The 23,261-nt window shown below is 43.7% G+C and overlaps 1 protein-coding gene across 1 annotated transcript in view; it reads right to left on the bottom strand.

Moving 5' to 3' along the window:
* Positions 1–23,261, bottom strand: part of ADIPOR2 (adiponectin receptor 2) — a 40,338-nt gene that overhangs the window by 4,215 nt on the left and 12,862 nt on the right. Inside the window, exons 2-6 of the mRNA XM_004007604.4 lie at positions 14,146–14,402; positions 7,367–7,486; positions 3,327–3,498; positions 1,386–1,572; positions 1,028–1,215 (exon numbers count right to left, since the gene is read on the bottom strand). Of these exons, the coding sequence (XP_004007653.2) occupies positions 1,028–1,215; positions 1,386–1,572; positions 3,327–3,498; positions 7,367–7,486; positions 14,146–14,316 (838 nt within the window). The 5' untranslated portion in view covers positions 14,317–14,402. The remainder of the gene's footprint in view (positions 1–1,027; positions 1,216–1,385; positions 1,573–3,326; positions 3,499–7,366; positions 7,487–14,145; positions 14,403–23,261) is intronic.

Here is a 23,261-nt window from a genome sequence, read left to right as displayed (position 1 = left end):
GAGACAACAGACACCCCGGGGTGAGAGAGGTAGGGTGGGCGATGAGAGAGGGAGGGCCCCCAGAGCACCAGCCAGACACCCAAGTCCACCAGCACGGCACCCCCCAGTCGGACTGCCTTCGAACCCTCTACAGCAAGTGATCTGCAAACTTCTGGACATGCCCTGGGTTGTAAGACTAAACTGAGTCTGGATCACCGATTTTTTTTTTTTTTTTTTAATGAACTGAAATAAAACATATCAGACTGTGTCAAGTTGAAGGTTAAGTACCATTTTGTCCAAGTTTTGTAATTTATGTTACTTATGTATTAAAAAGACGTGTCTAGGGTTGTAAAAGAAAATGTCACGATCAGAAACAGCCTAAAGGTAACTGGGGTCTAAAGCCACCATGAAGTGTGCGCCTCAACCAAGCACCACATGGACAGGAACTGCAGATAAGCTGTGGCTTGGGCTTTAACACAAAATGGTTTAAAGCAAAAAGACTGAAAAGACGAGTACTCCTTCTAGTACTTCCTGCTCATTCTCGGCAGGCGCTGGGTGTGGCAAAAAGACTAGAGGCAAAAACACTGAGGAGCCCTGGCTCCAACGGGGTCAGCCAGGCCCTCGCACAGGAAGGAAGGGGCTTTCGGTTGGTTTCCAACCAAATAGGCATGATCCTGAACATAAAACCCTCTTCATCCTGTACCAGAGAAGGTGTGTGCTATCTCTATAACACCATCAGTTTGGGAGTAAAGACTCTTTTTTTTTTAACACATTTAAAAATGAAAATACATAGAAAGGAACCATCATTTCACAAAAGGTATGGAGCCACAGCCGTAAGGACCACGTACAGCCCTGGACTCGTGTAAACTGTACTATCAGATGCATCAGCTCAGCACCCACCCCCACTGATGCTGTGAGACGAGCAGGGACACCCCAACATCACAAGCCCCTCAAGAACAGGAACCGTGACTTCTCCATCTCTGCATCACAAGTGCCTAGCCGGACGCTTGCAGACTGGCAGCACGGAACCCCAGTCTGGGCTTCTTACCTGCTCTCACACCCCGGTACTGGGGGGTGGCAAACATGTCCCACTGGGAGACGATGATGGCTGCGATGCCCAGGACACAGATGACAATCAAGTAGACGAAGCAAGGTTGCGGGTTACAGTAGAAGGAGTAATAAAGCCAAGGAACGAAACTTCCCATGATCAGAAGAGCAATACCAGAGTAATCCAGTCTAGGGCGGGGGAGAAAATCCACTTACTGTCGGACATCGCTGCCCACTGCAGCTCCCAGGCAAGAGCGCCGGCAGGCAGCATCGAGGGCTCTGCCCACGCTGCTGGACGCGCTCCCTGAGCCCACGGGCTTTGGACCACTGGTCCAAACAGGGACTCTGCAGATACTTACTTGGAGAAGATCCGGGAGACCCCTTCTGAGTGGCAGTAGACTGTGTGGAACAGCCACGAGAAAGAAAGGCAGAGAATGGCCCCCAGGAAGAATAATCCGAAGACCACCTTTTCCTGCAGGGGGGCCACAAAGGAGATGTTGGGGCGAAACATATAAAAGATCCCCAGGCACAGGAAGAACACACAACCTAGAAAAGAGGACGGAAGAAAGCCGGGATTACTACCTTCTGAAGAGAGTGTTATGTATCGATTACGTTTTCAGTCCTAACACCTGAATCAAAATTCTTCCGAACAACTAAATCTTATCCAAAACATTGGTCTGTCCAGACACTGTTGGTATCACATGCCCCTCAGCTTCACAAGCGCAGTATAACAGGGTAACTTGTGATTAATCCAAAAAGAAAACAGACAAGGCCTGCTAACTAAGCCCACCTCTACCTCTAGATCCATAAGACATTCCATTTATAATGTTTTTGGCACATGTGCTACAGCTAGGTTTCAAAGGCCCACTTGGCAGTTTCTTTTGCAATGAACGCTGACCCCTCCAAACTCTGCTAGGAAATACAGCGGACCGCTCTATGGAACCACCTGCGGCTCTGGTCCTCACCAGCTGGCCCACAGAGTTAGGAGTTAGGGACAGTGAAGTGCTATTTGGGCAATTTCAAACCAGTTTTTAAACTGTTCTTCACAGTAAGATACCACATTCTTATTGCTCAGGGAAAGGCTACTCAACACAAGACAAACATAGAAATTAAGAAGTTAAAACGTTTGCTAAGTGATTCTGTGCGATCATTTAGTAAAGTTAGAAGTCAGCAACAAACTCGATCTGATTCCCTGCTCTGATCTACTCTCTGATTTTGGAGAACTTGGAGGCACAGAGGAAATCAAACATGTGGTAAGATACGTACATTAAATGGGGAAAGGCCAGACTACTCAATACATTCACCAGGTTGTGCGATCGTCACTATTTCATTTCAGAACATTTTCACTGCCCCAAAAAGAAGTCCCACACCTGCTCAGCCATCTCCCATCACCCCACCCCCACCCCCCAACAACCCTAACAAAGCACTGATCTACTGGACTTTCTAGCTCTATGCATTTCCCCATTTTGGGTACTTCGTGTATATGGATCGTACAGTACCCAGCCTTTGTGTCCGGCTCCTTTCACTTCACACAAGGTTTTCATGGCTAGCCCGTGCCGTTGCCCATTCTCAGCAGTCCAGCCCTTTTAAGGCTGTATAATACTCCACTGCATCCATATACTACACTTTATTTATAGGTCAGATGATAGATACTTGGTTGTTCCCACTTTCCCCTAACAATGAATAAAGCTGCTAAAAACATTCATGTACACACCTTTGTGGGAATATGTCCTCAATACTCTTGGGTATATGCCTAAAATTGCTGACAACTCCATTTAATTTTCTGAGGAACTGAAACCGTTTTCCATACAGATTGCGCCATTTTCCATTCCACCAGCAATGCGTGAGAGTTCTAATCTCTCCATATCCGGGCAAAGACTTGTCACTTTCCAGTTTCTTGATAACAGCCATTCTTGTGAGTGTGAAGTTGTATCTCACTGTACTTCCTCAAATGACTCACGATGTCATTGAGCACCTTTCTCATATGTTCACTGGCCATGCATAATGACTTTTAAAAATCAACTTACTTCTGTAAAATAACTACTTTCCTCTCCATGCTCATTAAAATATTACAGCCAATTCTGCATAGTGCCTTTTCCTTGGCCTGGTTTAAGGACATGTCTGAAAACCTAGTGTAAACTGGGACAACCAGAGACACCACCGAGGAGCTGCATCACAAGCAATCCAGTAAACAAAAACGGCAAATTCAAAACACACTTTCTAAGTTCTGTCCTTACCCTTACATACAGCGGTGGGGGGAGGACCAGAAAGGTCACATTAATCATTACTACTCAACATACCCAAGAGATGTGTCCAGATGTTGCCTGTCTCAGTGTGTATTCTGAAAATGCTCTTAAAACAGGCGCGGAAAGAAGGCATCGGGGGCCGGTGTCCATGTAGGAGGAAGTCATTATCCTTGAGCCACTCAGGTAGCACGTCGTGAGGGATCACTCGCCATCGACCTTCCCAGACCTGGAAGAGGATCAGCAAATCCTTCTGTGGGTTTAACTGTTGATTTAGCAACATTGATGGCTATCTCTTACCGCACTGCCTTACAATGAGATAAAGTAAACTATCTTTAGAAAGACAAATGCATTCAAAGGCATAATGGCCTATATTCTGAAAAAACTGACTGAGGAAAAAATACATTCTTTTTATTGGGGTAGGGGAGCTTTTCTAAGGAAAAGGAAAGAGCAAATGAAGTTACAGAAAATACCCAGGCGACTTCCCTGGTGGCCTAATGGTTAGGATTCTGCGCTTTCACTGGGGAGCACCTGGGTTCAGTCCTGAGTCAGGGAACTGACATGGGCAAGCCACAAGACATGGCCAAGAAGAAAAAAAAAGTGCTTTCCAGCTCTGTTTCAGTCCGGCCAAGGCAAGATGAGAGGCTGGAGTCCTGCCCATACAGATGCTCCTCCTTCATCCTTCACGACAGACTTTGTGTTAATCGCTCAGTAGTGTCTGACTCTCTGTGACCCAATGGACTGTACCCCACCAGGCTGCTCTGTCCATGGAATTATCCAGGCACAAACACTGGAGTGGGTTGCCATTCCCTTCTCCATGAAGGGAGAAGAGAATCGCTCAGTCATGTCCGATTCTTTGTAACCCTGTGGACTATACAGTCCATGGAATTCTCCAGGCCAGAATACTCTAGTTGGTAGCCTTTCTCCTCTCCAGGGAACCTTCCGGACCCAGGAATCAAACCCAGGTCTCCCGCATTTCAGGCAGACTCTTTACCAGCTGAGCCACCAGGGAAGCCCAAGCATACTGGAGTGGGTAGCCTCTCCCTTCTTCAGCAGATCTTCGCAACCCAGGAATCAAACTGGGGACTCACGCATTGCAGGTGGACTCTTTACCGAGTTACCAGGGAAGCCCCTAATACATACCAGGAAAACCCCTGTTGTATTAAGTAAGACCGTTTTTATACTTAATATTCCTGTTGGTGGGGAAAAAAACGTAGAATCACACTTAGGCACCTTTTGCTAAAATTGCCTCCCTCTCCTTTGCTTTCTCTTCCAATCACAGCAAATATAATCAAGTAGAAAGAAAGAGCAAAGGGGTCGGAAAACCTTGGATCTCTGCCATTACCCAGTTGAAGGAGGGAGTCTTCATTAACTAGAAAAATCCTCAAGCCTCAGTTTTCTCGTTTATAAAACGAGGACACGAGTGTGGAAACTTACGAGGATGCACAGAAATGACCCCCAGCTCCCCCACCCCAAAGGCGGTGTGCAACCCTGCTGTCCCCACAGGTGGCCACCTGAGAGCTTGAGCCTGGGGAGCCGCCAAGGAGCGCAGCCTCCGGCCCTTCAGGTCCCCTCTTCCTCGCTGCCACTCCCCTGTCAGACTCTAAAGGAAAGAGATGGGGGTGGGGGAGCCCCTCCTAAAAAACACGCCAGCCTCATCACTCCGCTCCTTTCACGACTCTCAGCCCAGCGAGCTCACACCGTAAGATCACTTCCACCTCAACTAACCTGCCCTTGCTGAGCCAAACAGACGCCGAGGAAGAGGCAGAAGCATGTCCACCTAGGGCTTCCCCTTGGACCCCCACCTGCCGGCCACCGTGCCCACCCCACCCCTCCCCTCCCTGCACTCCACTGGGGTGGGACGAAAAACTGAGAATAGCAATGACCCCCTCACAATGGCACTCACGATCCGTCTCCACTCTCCTCCCAACCCCAGGCCTGTGCTCACCTGCCCTCCCACTGGTGGTTCCTAACGTGCAACAAAATAAACTCATCTGTCACCAGATGCTGCTACTCAGCTTTACTTGGAGAGAACTTTATTTTCTAAGATGGAAACCAATCCTAGCCTCCCTCCAGGCAGTTCACAGCCTGCAAACAGCTCTGCTGTGATTGTATGAGGAGAGCTATGTGTTATCACACGAGCAGTTACTAGCTCTTACCAGTGACACCGGTACACAGTGTCAGAGCGGCTTTCCCTGAGGTTTCTAAACACACACTCTGGCCTCTGAAGGCTGGGCCCAGGCGCTGTGCCTCCATCGTTACATTGCACCCGTGGCTCAACTGGCAGGGCAGCCAAATGCCGACCAGACAGGTATTCTCCCCCCTCAACTCCAAGCAGGAAGAACAAGGTCAAGCTTAGTCAAAGACACCTTTGTTTATAAGCTTGACAAGGGCAATGCCTAAATCAAACATCTTAGCAATGGCTCACTAGGGTGGTGTTAGACCATATGATAAACAAAACATATTTAGAAAAAAAAAAAAAAATGACCCGCAAAAGACCTCTATGTCCACATGGGCCAGACTATGATGGTAGACTAGCAGCGACTGAAGGCTGGAATAAAAGAGACGCCAAACACAAACAGTCTCTAAAGCCTAAATGACTTTATTTACTCCCCCTATTCCTGTAGAAAAGCCTTCCCCACAAGGTAAAGCATACAAGCAAGGTGGCAGGACACTGCATTCTCAACTGTCTGTTTACTTGCTTCCAAGAAATAGAATCCAGTGTCACCAAATACAGGCAGGCGGGTTTATCAAGGACAGTCAGGAGCTTGGCCACGGTGGGTGGGGTGACTCAGGAAGCCTGCCCCTTTCGCTCAGACACACTTCTACAGGATAATAGGGGTTCATAATAATTTTATGACCCACTCCTTTCCTTCAGGAAATCATAGTCTATAGCAAACAAGTGTCCTATTTATTCACCACCTGTTATCTCTTAAACTGGAAAGTTTTATTTGCCTTACTCTCTATTCTTGGTTCAGAAAGGAGAACAAAAAGTCAAGTTACCTACAGCACCCCACTGATCCATAAATATAAAAATCCCTAGTGGCTGACACTGAATACTCAACTCTGAGATTTAAGGGAAAAACTTGCTTTTGAAAACCAAAATGTATCTTTTGTATCCCTTTGCTCTAACTCTACTGAGATAGTGATTACTAGAATGGGTTTAATGTTTCGATTGGCTTTTTTTTCACCAGTTTTCAAACACTGATTAAAATTTTCTGGGCTCTAAAAGTAGATCCATAAATGTTTAAGACTCTGCCACCCTCTCCCTGAAATTCCTCTGGTCTTGAAAGAGATGTCTATATTCAGATTATAATGTTTTATTCTCAGCTCTGGTCCAAAGTACAGGACTCTAAGTCAACTGGCCCCAATTATTTCTAGCATCATTGTAAATGTAGAAAAACCTAAATTTAGTTTTTAGGATCTAAGACTATATTCATAAAAAGTCTTGGTTTCACAAAACTCATGAAAAAGCAAAGTGTCAGAAAAACTGTTCTCTAAATGATCAAGAGTTCTTCAAAATCGTTTAATAATAAATTTACACACACAGGTTGAACTGTGTTGACCTGAGGTCACACCTGTCAGGATCGGATGGATCAAGTGGCTAAACCCATACATATCAGGGTCCCTGATCACGTTTTCGAAACAAGCAACCCCAATTCCAGATGCCATTTTAGGGGAACAGAGCCCCACGGGGATCCTAATGACTCAGAAAACATACCAGCCACACTGACAACACTGGATGTGTGTGAAGACGAGGCAAGTCCTACCTGAGGAAGAGTCTATCACCCACTGGACCCCGACAGGAGGAGCACGCTGCAGAGCAGACTCATTTCAGGGCCTATAGGCATCCAGCACCCCCAACTCTGCTTCCTTCTGTCTTATCTAACTGGTCAGTAAGACATCTACTCTGTGAGCTGGTTTCCCAGCTAGAGGATCTAGTTTTCTCAAACCTTTATGAGGGCTGCTGCAGGCAGCCCACTCACTGGGACACACACTCTCCCCAGAGGGACGGTACTCCTGCTCTCCTAACTCGCAGACTTGTTTGGGAAGGACTAAACATACAGCGTGGAAATGACCAGGAGCAGCCACCTTACCTTACAGACAAACTCCTCCATCCTCTCCATGGCATGGTGGGCTTGCAGGAGGGGGGACATGCCCATGAACCCCTCATCTTCCTGAGATGCTCCATCATCGCACTCACACTCCTCCACGCTCTGCAAGGCAATCACAGAGACAGTCGGGGACAGAGGTCAGGAGCCAGAGGAAACGAACAATACCTTTTCCTTGAAAAAATTACACTGAAAATCTCTTAAGGTTAAAACAAGGCCTCAGACAAGTTAACAATATAGGAAGTAAGGTCTGTTTATTATAGAATTACTAAGTACTAAAAATAAGAGGTGCCTGATTCTTCTCTGCAGACAATTAAACTACGGCAGCAGCATTCCTGTTTGTTTCCGTAGCAAGGTTCAGGAGTGGCCTTGGATGCTTTGTTTTTTGTTGTAAGAATTATAGACCACAAAATACTATTACATATACAAAGCTGAGAAATTACCGAGGGGACAATCTCCAAGAATCCCACCTGGAACGTGTAAAATAAATCTAATGCAGTTAAGTGCTCTAGGGGAAAGGAGGAAAAACACTGTGAAACCATTTACTAAATCCCTAAAGCACACCAAGCACAAAAGCAAGGCCATTCAATTTAATCCTGACAACCACCTTACTACATCAGTATTCTTATCTAAACCTATAGCACATCAGGCAGGGACTTCCCTGGTGGTATAGTGGGTGGGAATCCGTCTGCCAGTGCAGGGGACATGGGTTCGATCCCTGGTCTGAGAGGGAATGCCACTGCACGCTCTGGGGCAGCTAAGCCCACGTGCCACAACTACAGCCTGCGCTCCAGAGCCCAGAACTGCAACGACGGAGCCCACATGCCAAACTACTGAGCCCGCGTGCCCGAGGCCAGCAAGGCACCACTACTGAGCCTGCCCGCTCCAGCTACTGAGCCCGTGTGCCTGAGGCCAGCAAGGCACCACTACTGAGCCTGCCCGCTCCAGCTACTGAGCCCGTGTGCCTGAGGCCAGCAAGGCACCACTACTGAGCCTGCCCGCTCCAGCTACTGAGCCCGTGTGCCTAAGGCCAGCAAGGCACCAGTACTGAGCCTGTCCGCTTCAGCTACTGAGCCCGTGCACCTAGCACCTGTGCTCCACAGCAGGAAAAGCCACCACCACGAGAAGCCTGAAGAGCACAACTAGAGAAAGCTCACACGCAGCAACAAAGACCCAGCACAACCAAAAATATTAACAAAATAATCCCCTGCACTGCAGCTACTAAGCCCTCTTATAACAGAATACTCACAAACATGCCCTCAAAAAACAAATGTCTAAAACACAGGACCACAAATAGCTATTTATTGTGGTCAAGCATTGCAGAGTTGCTAATTAGGCATCTTCACAGAGTGGGTGGTGGTAAATATAGCTTCCTTGGTTAAACAGAGGATAACATGGTAGGAATTAAGTGGCCAGAACAAGGACAAAAATGTTTTCTCCATGACACATGGGCAAGTTTATAGCCCTGCCACATGATGAAGGTCTGGAAAAGTCTGCACTGGGCACGATACACATCATATAAAAGCCTCTGTCTTCCAATATGAACTCTAAAGAATGACCCTGTCAGGAGTGGAAATTACTTTTAATTCCCCTTCCAGTAGCCACTAAACCACAGACCCAAAGATCTGCCTCAACAACGAACTGCATCCAAGGCGGTCACGCGTGAGGGTAAACGCACGTGACGTTCTGCCCTGTCGTCACACCTCTGACTGTCACCAACACGGGTCACGAAGAGAAACAGGGCAGTGTGAACGGGGAACAGCAAAAACCCAAGCTGCCTAAAGTAAAGGCCGAAACCGTAGTGCTCCACGGCTTCCTACGAATAAATCACTGTCCCTATACTGAAAGAGACGCCAGCGCTCTGCAGTGAGTACAAAGACGCTTTCAAATCTCTCTTTCCTGCTCCCATCACTGAAGTCCATCTGTGAGAAGAGTTAAAGTGGGTTATATCTCAAAACACCACCATATCCAACTGATGATCCATTCAAAGTACAAGCTAAAATGTCAATTCTCCGGGCTACACTTTACCTTTGGAAAGAGAACCAGAGCGATAAAGACCAAAGTCGTTAAAGATAAGTCTAACACAAAATGACAATAACCCACCAGTCTATTGAGTGTTGGTCTGCTTTAGCCCAGCTCAGCTCAGTTCAGTTTAATAAATATTTATTAAAAGGACGTTTTCTATAAAGGTGAGCAAAATACAGTCTCTGCCTTCCACGCGTGTACAATCTAATAAGGGACCAAATTAGCCACAAAGATAACTGTAACAAAAATAAGGTACAGTCAGTTTAGAAACGGAATGTGGAGCTCAGGAAAGGCTGCATTAGAATTAGAATTTTGGAAAGATGAAAGAACTGTCGAGAAGGAAAAGCAAAAGCACTATTTCGAAGAAAAGAGACTAGTTCAGTTCAGCTGAAACTTAGGGGAATAGCTGGACATAAACTACATATTTACATACTAAAAGTCAGTAGGCAAGTGCCACAGGCTACAATCGTTCAGTTGCTCAGTCGTGTCCAACTCTTTGCAACCCCATGGACTGCAGCACACCAGGCTTCCCTGTCCTTCATCTCCTGGAGTTTGCTCAAACTCATGTCCATTGAATCAGTGATGCCGTCCAACCATCTCATCCTCTATCACCCCCTTCTCCTCTTGCCCTCAATCTTTCCCAGCATCAGGGTCTTTTTCAGTGAATCGGCTCTTGGAATCAGGTAGCCTAAGTACTGGAGCTTCAGCATCAGCATCAGTCCTTGCAATGAATATTCAGAGTTGATTTCCTTTAGGACTGACTAGTTTGATCTCCGTGCTGTCCAAGGGACTCTCAAGAGTCTTCTCCAGCACCACAGTTCAAAAGCATCAATTCTGTGGTGCTCAGCCTTCTTTATGGCCCAGCTCTCACATCTGTACATGACTACTGGAAAAACCACAGCTTTGACTATGTACAGCTTTGTCCACAAAGTGATGTCTCTGCTTTTTAATACACTGCCTAGGTTTATCACAGCTTTCCTTCCAAGGAGCAAGCATCTTTTAATTTCATGGCTGCAGTCACCATCAGCAGTGACTTTGGAGCCCAAGAAAATAAAATTTGTCACTGTTTCAACTTTTTCCTCTTCTATTTGCCATGAAGCAATGCGACTGGATACCAGGATCCTAGTTTTTTGAATGTTGAATTTTTCACTCTCCTCTTTCACCCTCATCAAGAGTCTCTTTAGTTTCTCTTTACTTTCTGCCATTAGAGTGGTATCATCTGCATGTCTGAGGTTGTTGATATTTCTCCCAACAATCTTGATTCCACCTTGTGATTCATCTAGCCTGGCATTTCACATGATGTCACTCTGCATATAAGTTAAATAAGGTGACAATATACAGCCTTGACATACTCCTTTCCCAATTTTGAATCAGTCCATTGTTCCATGTCCAGTTCTAACTGCTGCTTCTTGACCTGCATACAGGTTTCTCAAGAGACAGGTAAGGTGGTCTGGTATTTCCATCTCTTTAAGAATTTTCCATAGTGCGTTGTGATTCACATATAACCAATGAAACAGATGTTTTTCTGGAATTCCTTTGCTTTCTCTATGATCCAATGGATGTTGACAATTTGATTTCTGGTTCCTCAACCTTTTCTAAAGCCAGTTTGTACATCTGGAAGATCTTGGTTCATGTACGGCTGAAGCTAGCTTGAAGGAATTTGAGCATAACCTTGCTAACATGCGAAATGAGCACAACTGTACGGTAACTGGAACATTCTTTGGCATTACTGTTCTTTGGAAGTGGAATAAAAATTGGCCTTTTCTGGACCTTTGGCCACTACTAAGTCTTTCAAATTTGTTGACATTTAAGTGTAGCACTTGAAAAGCATCATCTTTTAGGATTTTGAGTAGCTCAGCTAGAATTCTATCGCCTCCACTAGCTTTGCTCACATTAATGCTTCCTAAGGCCGACTGGACTTCACACTCCAGTATGTCTAGCCCTAGGTGAGTGGCCACACCATCACGGTTATCCAAGTCATTAGGACCTTTCTGCACAGTATTCTTGCCACCTGTTCTTAATCATAATCGTAATGCTGTCCATGATGAGAAGATAAAGGTAGAGGAAACGGAAAGGTATCCAGGGCCAGGACACCAAACCTGGGTCGAAGTGTGTTTGCCCCTCCAGAGGTCTGAGAACTGAGGCCTGCTGTATCCACGTAATTACAAGGAATACAAGCTAAGGCCCCCATACAAGATGACTTCATGTGTTCAGAAAATACCTGCCCAGGAAGATTAAGGACACAAACTACTAGGTGACATTATGAGCTTCAGAACTTCTCAAAAATTCACTAACATTAGACTGCTCAACCAGCTCCTTAGTACAGTTGCTGAACTGGTCAAATCTGCTCCCTTCCAAGTATGTGCTCACTAGACTTGCTCCAACTATCAAAACTATCATAAACTCTGTGCAATATCAATATGAGCTCGGTACTGAAAGTACCTGCCATAAACCACGACAGTCAGGCCCCAAACCACACACACGGCTGTCCACAACCTCGCTTTTCTAAACAAGACCCTGAGGGTGCTGCTCACTCTTACTGCAGTAAGAAACTTCACTTCATCTCGTCAACAAGTTACTGTTTGCTTGCTTGCCTTTTTTAATTAACCATTGTTTTAACTGAAGTACAGTGAACTTACAATGCTGTTAGTTTCATGCGTGCTGCAAAGTGATTCAATGATACATCAACGGGCTATATCTTGGTAGTTTTTTTGCAAAGTTGACAGGTTGAATCCAGCCTTAAATTTAGAAATCTGCAATGTGTAGTAAGGGCACTAGCAAGCTGACATACCTAGCCCAGACACACACAGGGGTCAGCAGAAACTAAGGTGTCCAAAACAAGAGCTGAAAGAGTAAGCGCTGATGACTGCATTTCTGGTATCATCCAACATAGTAAGTTCAACAGCTAGTCTCTGTGAACATTCATTTTGGTCTGCCTAGAAATACACATACTCTTAACCTTAAAGACTAGTTCTCTCTATCAAAGTTTGATGGAAAAAATCTTTAAAATCATCCAAATTTTTTTTTTAAATTCTCACAAAGCAACTGTTTTTTAATCTTTATTGAAGTTCCTAAGCAGACCTCAAGAAAAGAAAATGAAGTGATTGGCAGACAGGAGTGACTGGCAGACAAATCAGCTTTCTTATGATAAACTAACAAACTGTGGCATTCTTATGAGTTTGGTTAAAGCACACATCAGTCCAAGAGAATAAATCCTAGGTTGAATGAATGAAGAGTTGGCTGCAGCCCCCATTTATAAGGAAGAATCTGGAGCAGAGGAAAAGTAGGACAACCATAAAGGCTGCTCTCTTTATTTAACTTTATACCTTAAAAACTCAGAGATATGAAATAAAGCCATAAAACTAAAGATCAGGGTAACCTGGTTTGAAATGTCTCTTTTGTGTTATCTATAGATGCTTATGAAACACAAACTATAAACTTCAGCAAATACAGTTAAAGCGCCAAGGCTTTAGAATCAGAGACCTAGAAATAATAGTCTATGCCCTTCAACCAACACATAACACTACACACTTCAGAAAGAATTTTGGCTGATAGAATATTGGGGCAAGGGTTAAAGATCTGGATTTTAGGCTCCACTGTCTAGGCTTACTTGTTAACAAACTGACTCCCTGTACCCTCTGTCCTTCATTCCAGCCATACCGAACATTCTGCAGATTCACACGTCAGCATACACCAGTGTGCACTTGACACGCTTAGCTACTATCGTTACTGCTATTCCCTAAAAGCACTGTGCCCTTTCTGAGTCTGCACATCTGCTACTCCCTTTGCCTGGAATGCTTTCCGGTCCTTCAGGAACCAAGTCAAGCCTCATCTAGTTTCGCTTAATACATTTCCACTTCCTTTTAGATAACCCCAGTCATAAAAAAGCAATCCTAAAATTTATATGGAATGACAAAGGACTCTGAACAGTCAAATCAGTCTTGAGAAAGAACAACAAAGCTGGAGGCATCACACTTCCAGACATATTACAAAGCTACAGTCATGGACACGGTATGGACTGGCATAAAGACAGCCATACTGACTAGTGGCCCTGCTCAGACATCTACACCTTTGCTCTCCAGGCAGAGTTGCTTGAGTCACTTAAAAGGTGGTCTTTCCTCTGGAAGGTTAAAGAAAAGACTAGGTTCTTTTTCCAGAAGCCTACTGACTCCCAAGATATGCACTCGAGACAAAGCATCTGGAGAAGCAGTTTCAGCATACACTCAGGATTTCTCCAAAAACAGAAATGACAATGCCCTCACTAAAGCGTGGTCAAACTATAAGGGATATATGGTAACTACAAAACCCATTTCATTCAACAAGATAGGGCAGCTTAAGTGTGGTTTTATGTGTCAACAGAAAAGGTGTGACTAACTCCTAGATAACTTAAGAGACTTCAAAACCTTACAAACGTGCTCGAGGTTCCTTTTCAAAATACCATCTTCTCTCCAGCAGAGTCCTCAAAATTTTTAACATTTTTCCTCCAGCCACATTCCCATAAATCTGTTTTTACTCACCATTCTTTAACTTCAGTTCAGTTCAGTTCAGTCGCGTCCAACTCTTTGCGACCCCATGAATCGCAGCATGCCAGGCCTCCCTGTCCATCACCAACTCCTGGAGTTCACTCAGACTCACATCCATTGAGTCAGTGCTGCCATCCAGCCATCATCTCATCCTCTGTCGTCCCCTTCTCCTCCTGCCCTCAATCCCTCCCAGCATCAGAGTCTTTTCCAACTTACTTTTTTATGATAGGAAGAAAAGCCAGACGCCTCTACAAGAGGCTCCCGACCGGCGTGGTGGGCATCACTGTCACCGCTCCTCGTGCCATCGAGCTGGTGCCCTTTCCTGAGCCTGAGAGCTGGCTCTGGAGTCTTGCTGTGCTCCAGCCGGCTTTCCTCTGTCTCGTTCATGGGACACCCGAGGCTTTCTGACAAAGAGGTCTTTCTTTCTGTCCCTTCTTCTTGGGAGGATGGATGTTTAGGATACGGAGCTGATTCTACAGGAGAGAAAGCTCTGCATTAACATATTTGCATGAGTGATGGGGGAAGACACAGGTTGTATTATTATACACTAAAACTAAAATTTTCTGTACTCATTAAGAACAATAAATAATGTATAGAAAAACCCCTATTTTGTTGAAAAAAGGACTGCCAAAATCTACTTTTAAATGAAAAAAGCAGAATACAAAAGATACATGTATAATATTCTCACTTACATATTATAATAAAAGTATATAATCATAAACAAGTATAGTTGTGCACACAGGATAACTATTTAAATATTCAAAACTGTGTTTTCGATGCACAAGTACATACACAAGGAAGAACCTAGAGTTAGGAGGGAGGCGGCTTACTTTTCATTTTATTCTGCCTGCATTTTTTTTTTCCGTATGCCATATACTACTCTTTCAATTAAAAACATACCTAATATAGAAGGAATATATGTGGATTTTATGTACTACAACTAGGTTTTATATATTCAATTTCATTTACATCATCACAACGATTCTCCAGGGTATTCTAATTTCTACTTCACAAGTAAAGAAATAAAAATTCACCACACTTTTATGAAATAAAGCAATGCCTCTGACTGACAGGGCATATATTACTGGTAATGTTTTGCATTTAAGTTGCTTAATGTCTGAAATATATCTACCTAAAGAAACTAAAGACCTATACATAGAAAACTATAAAACACTGGTGAAAGAAATCAAAGAGGACACTAATAGATGGAGAAATATACTGTGTTCATGGATCGGAAGAATCAATATAGTGAAAATGAGTATACTACCCAAAGCAATCTATAGATTCAATGCAATCCCTATCAAGCTACCAATGGTATTTTTCACAGAGCTAGAACAAATAATTTCACAATTTGTATGGAAATACAAAAAACCTCAAATAGCCAAAGCAATCTTGAAAAAGAAGAATGGAACTGGAGGAATCAACCTGCCTAACTTCAGGCTCTACTACAAAGCCACAGTCATCAAGACAGTATGGTACTGGCACAAAGACAGAAATATAGATCAATGGAACAAAATAGAAAGCCCAGAGATAAATCCATGTACCTATGGACACCTTATCTTTGACAAAGGAGGCAAGAATATACAATGGAGAAAAGACAATCTCTTTAACAAGTGGTGCTGGGAAAACTGGTCAACCACTTGTAAAAGAATGAAACTTGAACACTTTCTAACACCATAAACAAAAATAAACTCAAACGGATTAAAGATCTAAATGTAAGATCAGAAACTATACAACTCCTAGAGGAGAACATAGGCAAAACACTCTCCGACATAAATCACAGCAGGATCCTCTATGACCCACCTACCAGAATACTGGAAATAAAAGCAAAAATAAACAAATGGGACCTAATTAAAATTAAAAGCTTCTGCACAATAAAGGAAACTATAAGCAAGGTGAAAAGACAGCCTTCAGAATGGGAGAAAATAATAGCAAATGAAGCAACTGACAAAGAACTAATCTCAAAAATATACAAGCAACTCCTGCAGCTCAATTCCAGAAAAATAAACGACCCAATCAAAAAATGGGCCAAAGAACTACAGTATTTTTGAGCTGTTTTGAAATCTAACTGGACTACCCTGGAAGCTAAAACCTCAGGGCCAGAGCACACTTTCATACCCCTCTGACTCTGTGCACTTAAATGTTTAATGAATAGGATGACATTTAAATGTTCTTAAGTGGTAAAAACACTTTCAGAAGTCATCAATATGTCTCTAAACTGGATTACATAAGTTTCCTAGAAGTTCAATAATTCCAAGTCCTTGGCCCTCTAACTCATAAATTCGTAGGACAAAAGCTTATTTTAGAGCTTTAAGTTACATATCCAAATAAGGAGATTATCATAGCCAATCCAACTAAAAAGATGAAAACAGGAAGAAGCCAAGGTACATGTTATGCTCATAAATCCCAGGAGATGCAAAATTCTTACTGGGGGAAAGGAGGAGTGGGGTGAAGTGGGAGGGCCTGGCCAGCATGCCGAGAGGGTGAAAGGCACACTTAAGTGTTTATGTGTGGACACACAAGACTAAGCATTAGCTCACGAGTTCAAGTTAGACTCCCACTCCAGTGTTCTTGCCTGGAGAATCCCAGGGATAGGGGAGCCTGGTGGGCTGCCGTCTATGGGGTCGCAGAGTCGGACATGACTGAAGTGACTTAGCAGCAGCAGTAGCAGCAGCAGCTTCATGAACCATCTGAGTTTGTTGCAAGAGTTCACTCAAGTTTTTAGAACAAGAACAAACACCATCTTTAAAGATCACCAAAACTGGGCCTGTGCCTATCACATAAGGGCCTGAGCAAGCACATTCTAATAGTGAGATTATAAACTATGCTATAAATGCCCACTTCTGAAAGAGGAAACAATGTTAGTGGCTTACACATACTTATTTACAAAGCTGTTTCACACCCACCATTTCACTCTGTTTCAGGGAAGAGGGATCTAACATTTACTGTGGATCGGCAAAGTTAAATTCTGTATCACAGGATCTCACATAATTCTTACGTATGGCCCTCTAGGGGCCCCATTTACCCCCCATCATACAGATGTGGAAACTGAGGCTCAGAGATTAGGTTACTTATCCAAGGCTATTAGTCTCTAAGAGCAGCTGGAACTATGGTCCAACAGTACTTGCATAAATGATTTTCTTGCTAAAAAGAATAAAAAACAGGGGAACTATCTGGAATTAGGCTTTAATTTGCTCTAAGATTCTTAACAGGAAAAGGGAGTGAGATGGAGATGGAAACTAAGACTTCAGAGTACCATTATCTGTTAATCCAAAGAGTTATTCTAAGGGAATAGTTAGCACATCCTAAATTATTCTAATATTCTAAGTTATTCAAAGAGAAATTTTTCATTCATCAAGATTCTATGAATGTTATGCTTGCTATATTACACAGAAGTTGAGAGAGAGAGGTGGGGGGAGGGGAGAAAGGAACCCAATACACAACAGCTGGCAGGAAACAACAAGTTAACTGAGAGGTGCTCTCAGTCTATGAACAGATGGAGAAATCCTACACAAGTCAACCTGGGTAACTTCCAGCAAGCAGAGCAGATCTAAGGTCTCTGAAAAGTGGCCTCATGTGTTCTAGGAGCAGACTCAAGCGTCACTTACTCTGCCCAAAAGCAATGGGGGTTTGCCAAGCAGAGTAGAGGAAAGGTACTCTGTGAGGAGAAAACAGCAATATGCAAGGCAAGGAGTCCAGGGTCTGCTCAGAAGTCAGAGAACAGGGACAAATTCAAGATATGCTCAGTAGAGAAAAATCAACATTTGGATAACTGAATGAGGGTCCATGAAGACTCGACAGAAAGAACCCAGATGACTCATGCTTTTTGCTTGGGCAGTCGACTGCACAGAGGACGCCACTCACTCAGATGAAGAGATGATATGGGAGAAGTAAATTCATAGAAGAATGAATTCGTTTTCAGAAATGGGGTCTGAAGTGCAAGAAATGTTCAGCTGGCACCAGAAAACACAAGTCTGGAATTCAGAAGAGAGAATGAGCTTGAAAACAGAACTAGGTATTATTAGGACTAGAAGTGATACTAGCATATTAGTTAACACTGGACAAAATCTTTCTTTAAAAAAGTTATGAACTGTACTGCTAGAGTAGATTCTTGAGAGTTCCCTGAACTGCAAGGAGATCAAACCAGTCAACCCAAAAGGAAATCAACCCTGAATAATCAATCATTGGAAGGACTGATGCTGAAGCTCTAATACTTTGGCCACTTGATACAAAGAGCTAATTCATTGGAAAACACCCTGATGCTGGGAAAAATTGAGGGCAGAAGACGGGGATGACAGAGGATAAGATGGTTGGTTGGCATCACCAACTCAATGGACATGGGTTTGAGCAAACTCTGGGAGACAGTGAAGGCCAGGGAAGTGTGCTGCAGTCCAGGGGGTCACAAAGAATCAGACAGGACTCAGTGACTGCACAACAACAAGAGGAGTTTGCTGGGGTAAAAATCAAAGTGAAAAATCCAGGAGAGTGAACACCAAAGCGTAGACTGCAAAGTCAGGACTGGAACCTGTAATCTCTCGACCCTCAGTCAACTGTGCTCACACCACGTTTTCTTCCCAAGGGGAAAACCATGAAAAATTTAAAACTCTACTTCCTAGATTTCATTTTCCCTTCAAATAATACTGTATAAGATAAACTTACTATGTTGCTTAAAAGCAACAAGGTTGCTTAAATGGTCACCTATAAAGCAATTTTTTTCTACCTGAACAAACTGCTAACTTAATGGTTTGATACTGGTGGTCTAAAAATCTAACTCTATTCCAAAAAAGGTATTTTCTAAAAACCAATACTTGTCTGCACCTTCCATGAGGCAAGGATGTGCTCACTGCTGAGAAGCAACCTGCAACAGATACAGAGGTTTCTTGAAGGAATGTTTCCTTCCCCAGGGGAAAAAGAGACGTACTTAATCAGAGTTACACTGGGTTCCTGCCAAGGTAGGCTACAGTGCAATGCATTACTTCACCTATTTCACACTGTTCATTTTTATGTTGCCCCCAGTTTTAAAAGAGCAAGCAAGCTGTGGAAAACAGTATGGCAGTTCCTCAAATAAATTAAAAATAGATTTACTCTACGATCCCACCAACTCCACTTCTGGGTATGTATGTACTCAAAAGAACTGAAAGCAGGGTCTTGAAGAGACATTTACACACTCGCGTCCATATTCACAGCAGGTAAAACACAGAGCAGCCCGAGTGCCCGTCATGGATAAACAAGCACGACGTAGTGCCGATGCACAGGAAAACCTGCAGCCTCCAAGGAAGAGAATTCTGACACAAGTGACCTGAATGAACCTGACGACCACACGCTATCAAGCACAAAGCACAAATACTGTGCGGCTCCACCTACCACAGGTGCTCAGGCAAGCCATACTCGCAGAAAGAACGGAGGCTGCCAGGGGCTGGGGGAAGAGGGAATGGGAGTTACTGCTTAACGGGCATAGTTTCCCTTTTCGCAAGAGGGAAAAAAGCTTTGTGGATGAATGGTGGTGATGCTTGCACAACAACACGGACGTACAGCAAGGTGACTACACACTTAAAGATAGTTAAAGTAACTTTTATGTTATGTGTATTTTACACATTTTTTAAATTGGGGGGTAGAAAAACACTGTAGCACTCTATTATGTTGCCTGTCTAGTAAATTTTTTATTGATGTAAATAATATATTCAGAAAAGCACACGGAGGACACAAAGCTGACAAAGTATCAATGCAGTGTAGCCATGAACAGGAGCACCAGAGGACCTCACTCCCTCACCTCTGTAAAGCTTCTTAAAGTGCTAATTTTAAGAGGTCCAACCCCTTTCATTGCCACTTAATGGCAACAGAAATCTTCCAGAGAGGTTCTCTGAAGACTGGCCAACTGCCATGGACCTCAGTCTTCCAATTCTGAGGGTTAGCGGTGTAACGTCCCACTGTGTAAGCTGGGACACGGAGAGTGGGGGGTGCGCAGTCTAAGGCTGTGGCTTATCTTTCCAGTTCTAAAATTGGATTCTTCAGTAGTGGAAGACAGGCTGTAAAATCTGTCCCATGATTTTGCTGGCTCCCCCTAAGGGGAAAGTAGCCAATTTCAAAGTGACTTGAAAGCTGTACACTGAAATCACTCCAGTGTGCTCTGTCATTCCACACTGGGGTATGCGTGTGAAGTCAGTACATGGTTAAAATGGGATTTCTGGTATCAAGTTCACGCTCTTCTCGTTGGGAAACCTGAGTGGTACAGAATGTTCTACATGAAAGTGCCAGTAGGTTATGCCCCTCATGATCTCTTTACGATGCAAATCTAAACTTCTAATAATGAAACCAGAGTGTTTCTTAGGATGGAATGATTTATTTCAACAATGGAACCAGCAGGGATATTAAAGGCACAAGATTTTCTTTTGAATACTAGCTATTTTTTCTCTTTTTAAATCATTATTAAAAGTAAATACTAGACGTGTTACCTTGGCTGGCTTTCAAGTCTTCAGAGAACCTTGCTGGAAGATTTCTATCACGTTAACTGGCAAGGAAAAGGGCTAGACCTCTTACAATTAACCCTTTTAAAAGCTTTACAGTAGGAATTCCCTGGCAGTCCAGGGATTAGGACCCAGGTTCAATCCCTGGTTGAGGAACTAAGATCCCACAAGCTGCGAGGTACGGCCAAAAAAATAAAAACATAAAAATAGTTACAGTGATGGGGAGAGGGGTCTTCAAACACCCCAATCTACTATTTCCCTTCACTAACTTTCTGATTCAAGCCACCACGTCTTACCTGTCCTAATACAAGAGCCAGTTACCCACCCCCTTAGCCCACTCCTGATCCTCAGGACCCAGTTCCCACGTGGCAGTCACAGGGTAACTTTATCAAAAGGTACTCCCCCTTGCTTTCTGAGTCCTCCGATGGCTTCTCTTCACACCTAAGGAAGCTCTTACCCAGGCTTACAAAATCTTAAATGGCTTAGCCCCTAACTCTGGCCTCACCCTGTACCCGTTTTCCCCTTGCCCACTATGTTCCAGCCTCAATGACCTCCCCTCTACTCTCCAAATACTCCAAATGCTCAAAGGGCTCCTCTATGCCACTCGTTCCCACGGCCTGGAATGTTCACTGCCCAGATCTTCCCGTGGCTGGACTCCTTCTTCACACGCGAATCTCAATTTAAAGGTCACCTATTCAAAGAGTCCTTCTCTGACCACATAATCTCAGTCTTTCCTTATCACATCACCTTTTAATCTCACAGCACTTGTCTCTGTTATTTTTATTTCTTTGTTTACTACTAGTCTTCTCTCACTAGACTGAAAATTCCTCAAAGAAGAGACATTATGTATCTTCTTTACTCCTATATTCCAAGTACCTAAAACTGCTTCTGGCACACAGCAAGTGTACTCACTAAATATATGCTGAATAAATAAATGGAGAATCACGACCCACACTTATCAAGGATAAGTTAGGCAGAAACTAACTTCCCTGACTTCCCCAGGTTCCTGACACTAACTCCTTCCACTCTTCTCATTTACTAATGTTTCTATTACAGTAGCTGTCAAAATTGACTACATTTCTCTGTTCACTGGTCTCTTCCCCTTCTCAACTGCAAACTTCTCAGGGTCAGGGAGCCTTTTGTGGAATCCAGTTTTGTATCCACAACCACAAGCTTGGTCTGGGATGCAAAGAAGGACCTCACAATCCTTCCCTGTATGATGTAGAGGAGGGGGAAGACAGGGACAGCTAACATGCAATCAGCGCTAAGTGCAAAGAACCCTGGATTCTCTCTTGAAATCCTTTCAACAGTTTTGGGAGACTGGCACAACTGCTTCCTCCATTCTGGAGATGACAAACACCCAGAGAGGTTATAAATAACATGTCTCAAATGACAGTAATAAGGGGCAACCTAATCTACCCAATCAATCTAGTCTGCCTAACACCCCAGTTAATGCTCTTATCCACAACCCTCTATGTTAGCATGAACCATAAGCTGTTCTCAAATAAACGCACGGTAGCACTTAAATGACAAAACCAGGAGATAACACTGACAGACTGCTGTACTTTATAGCAATGTTGAAAATATTAAGAAACAGGGAAGAAAATGGGGAGGAGAACAGAGCCTTGCCACATACCAGAAACAATAAAATGACTGGTTAAAATTGGAATCCTTCCCAAACACTCAGAACATTTCTGAGTAGAAAAAAAATGTCAATTAAAAAAAAAATGGTAACTGGGAAAAGAATAACTGATAAAATGGGAAAAGTTCCCAACATATGTTACTGACACAGCCCTTAACAAATGGCACAGCTGATAACTGAGACGGAGCAACAGTTAGATTTTTAAGACAGGCACTATTATACATTCATGTTCATAATATCAACTGTTGGAAGCATAAAGAAACATTTCAAATCAAATGCAGCTATTTCTTAAAGATGATCTTGAAGCTATAAAGACAGGCAACACTCATCACTTATGCTACTTTCCTTCTTAGCATGAAGTAGGGTAACTTTTAAGTAATATCACAAGGAACCTCACTGCCCCACCCACTGACCAACTCTGCTGAGAAGAAACCAGCAAAGCTGATCCTGTGGAGCAGAGCTGGGGCAAAGCCAGTGAGAGCTGACCTCTCAGGCTTGAGACCTACTTCCCAAATACAGTGTTACTGTCCATCACTACACAGGTTCAGAGGCTGATTCAGAGGGCCACCAAGTGCCAGAGAAGGTGAGCTTTTACACATTCTCTCATTTTAACTTTAAAACCTGCCTGCTACAGACAGTACGAGCTCTATTTACAAACAAGAGGACTGGGGGTAAGACCAGTCTAGGTTACACAAGTCCCAAAATAGAGAAGCGAGAACTGCCCAGTTAGGCCCCCTCCACGATACAACACTGCCTCCCACAAAGGGAAGTGGTTCCAGTTTTCCTAGTCATGATGTTATCTCTTTGAAGGGAGGTGAACTGTTGCTCAACACTTGACGGAGCCAACTCTAATAGCTGACCTTTCACCCATCATCTCATTTAACCCTCCAGCAATCCTTATAAAACGGGGTCCTAACTTACAGATGAAGAAATTGACACTAAAGGAAATCAAGTAACTCAATGACACAAACTGAAGTGGAAGACCACAAATTCAAATCTGTATCTAACTCCGAAGACCAGATCTTAACTCCACCTTGTTATTGCTTTCAGTCATTCGTCATGTCTGACTCTTTGTGGCCCCATGGACTGTCGCCCGCCAGGCTCCTGAGTCCATGGAATTCTCCAGGTAAGAATACTGGGGTGGGTAGCCATTCCCTTCTCTAGGGGATCTTTCCAACCCAGGGAGCGAACCCAGGTCTGCTACACTGCAGGCAGATTCTTCAGCA

This window comes from Ovis aries, chromosome 3 (genome assembly GCF_016772045.2).
Source record: "Ovis aries strain OAR_USU_Benz2616 breed Rambouillet chromosome 3, ARS-UI_Ramb_v3.0, whole genome shotgun sequence".
NCBI classification, from domain to species: Eukaryota; Metazoa; Chordata; class Mammalia; order Artiodactyla; family Bovidae; genus Ovis; species Ovis aries.
Note: the sequence above shows the minus strand (reverse complement) of the source record. Positions and strands in the feature narration are given on the sequence as shown.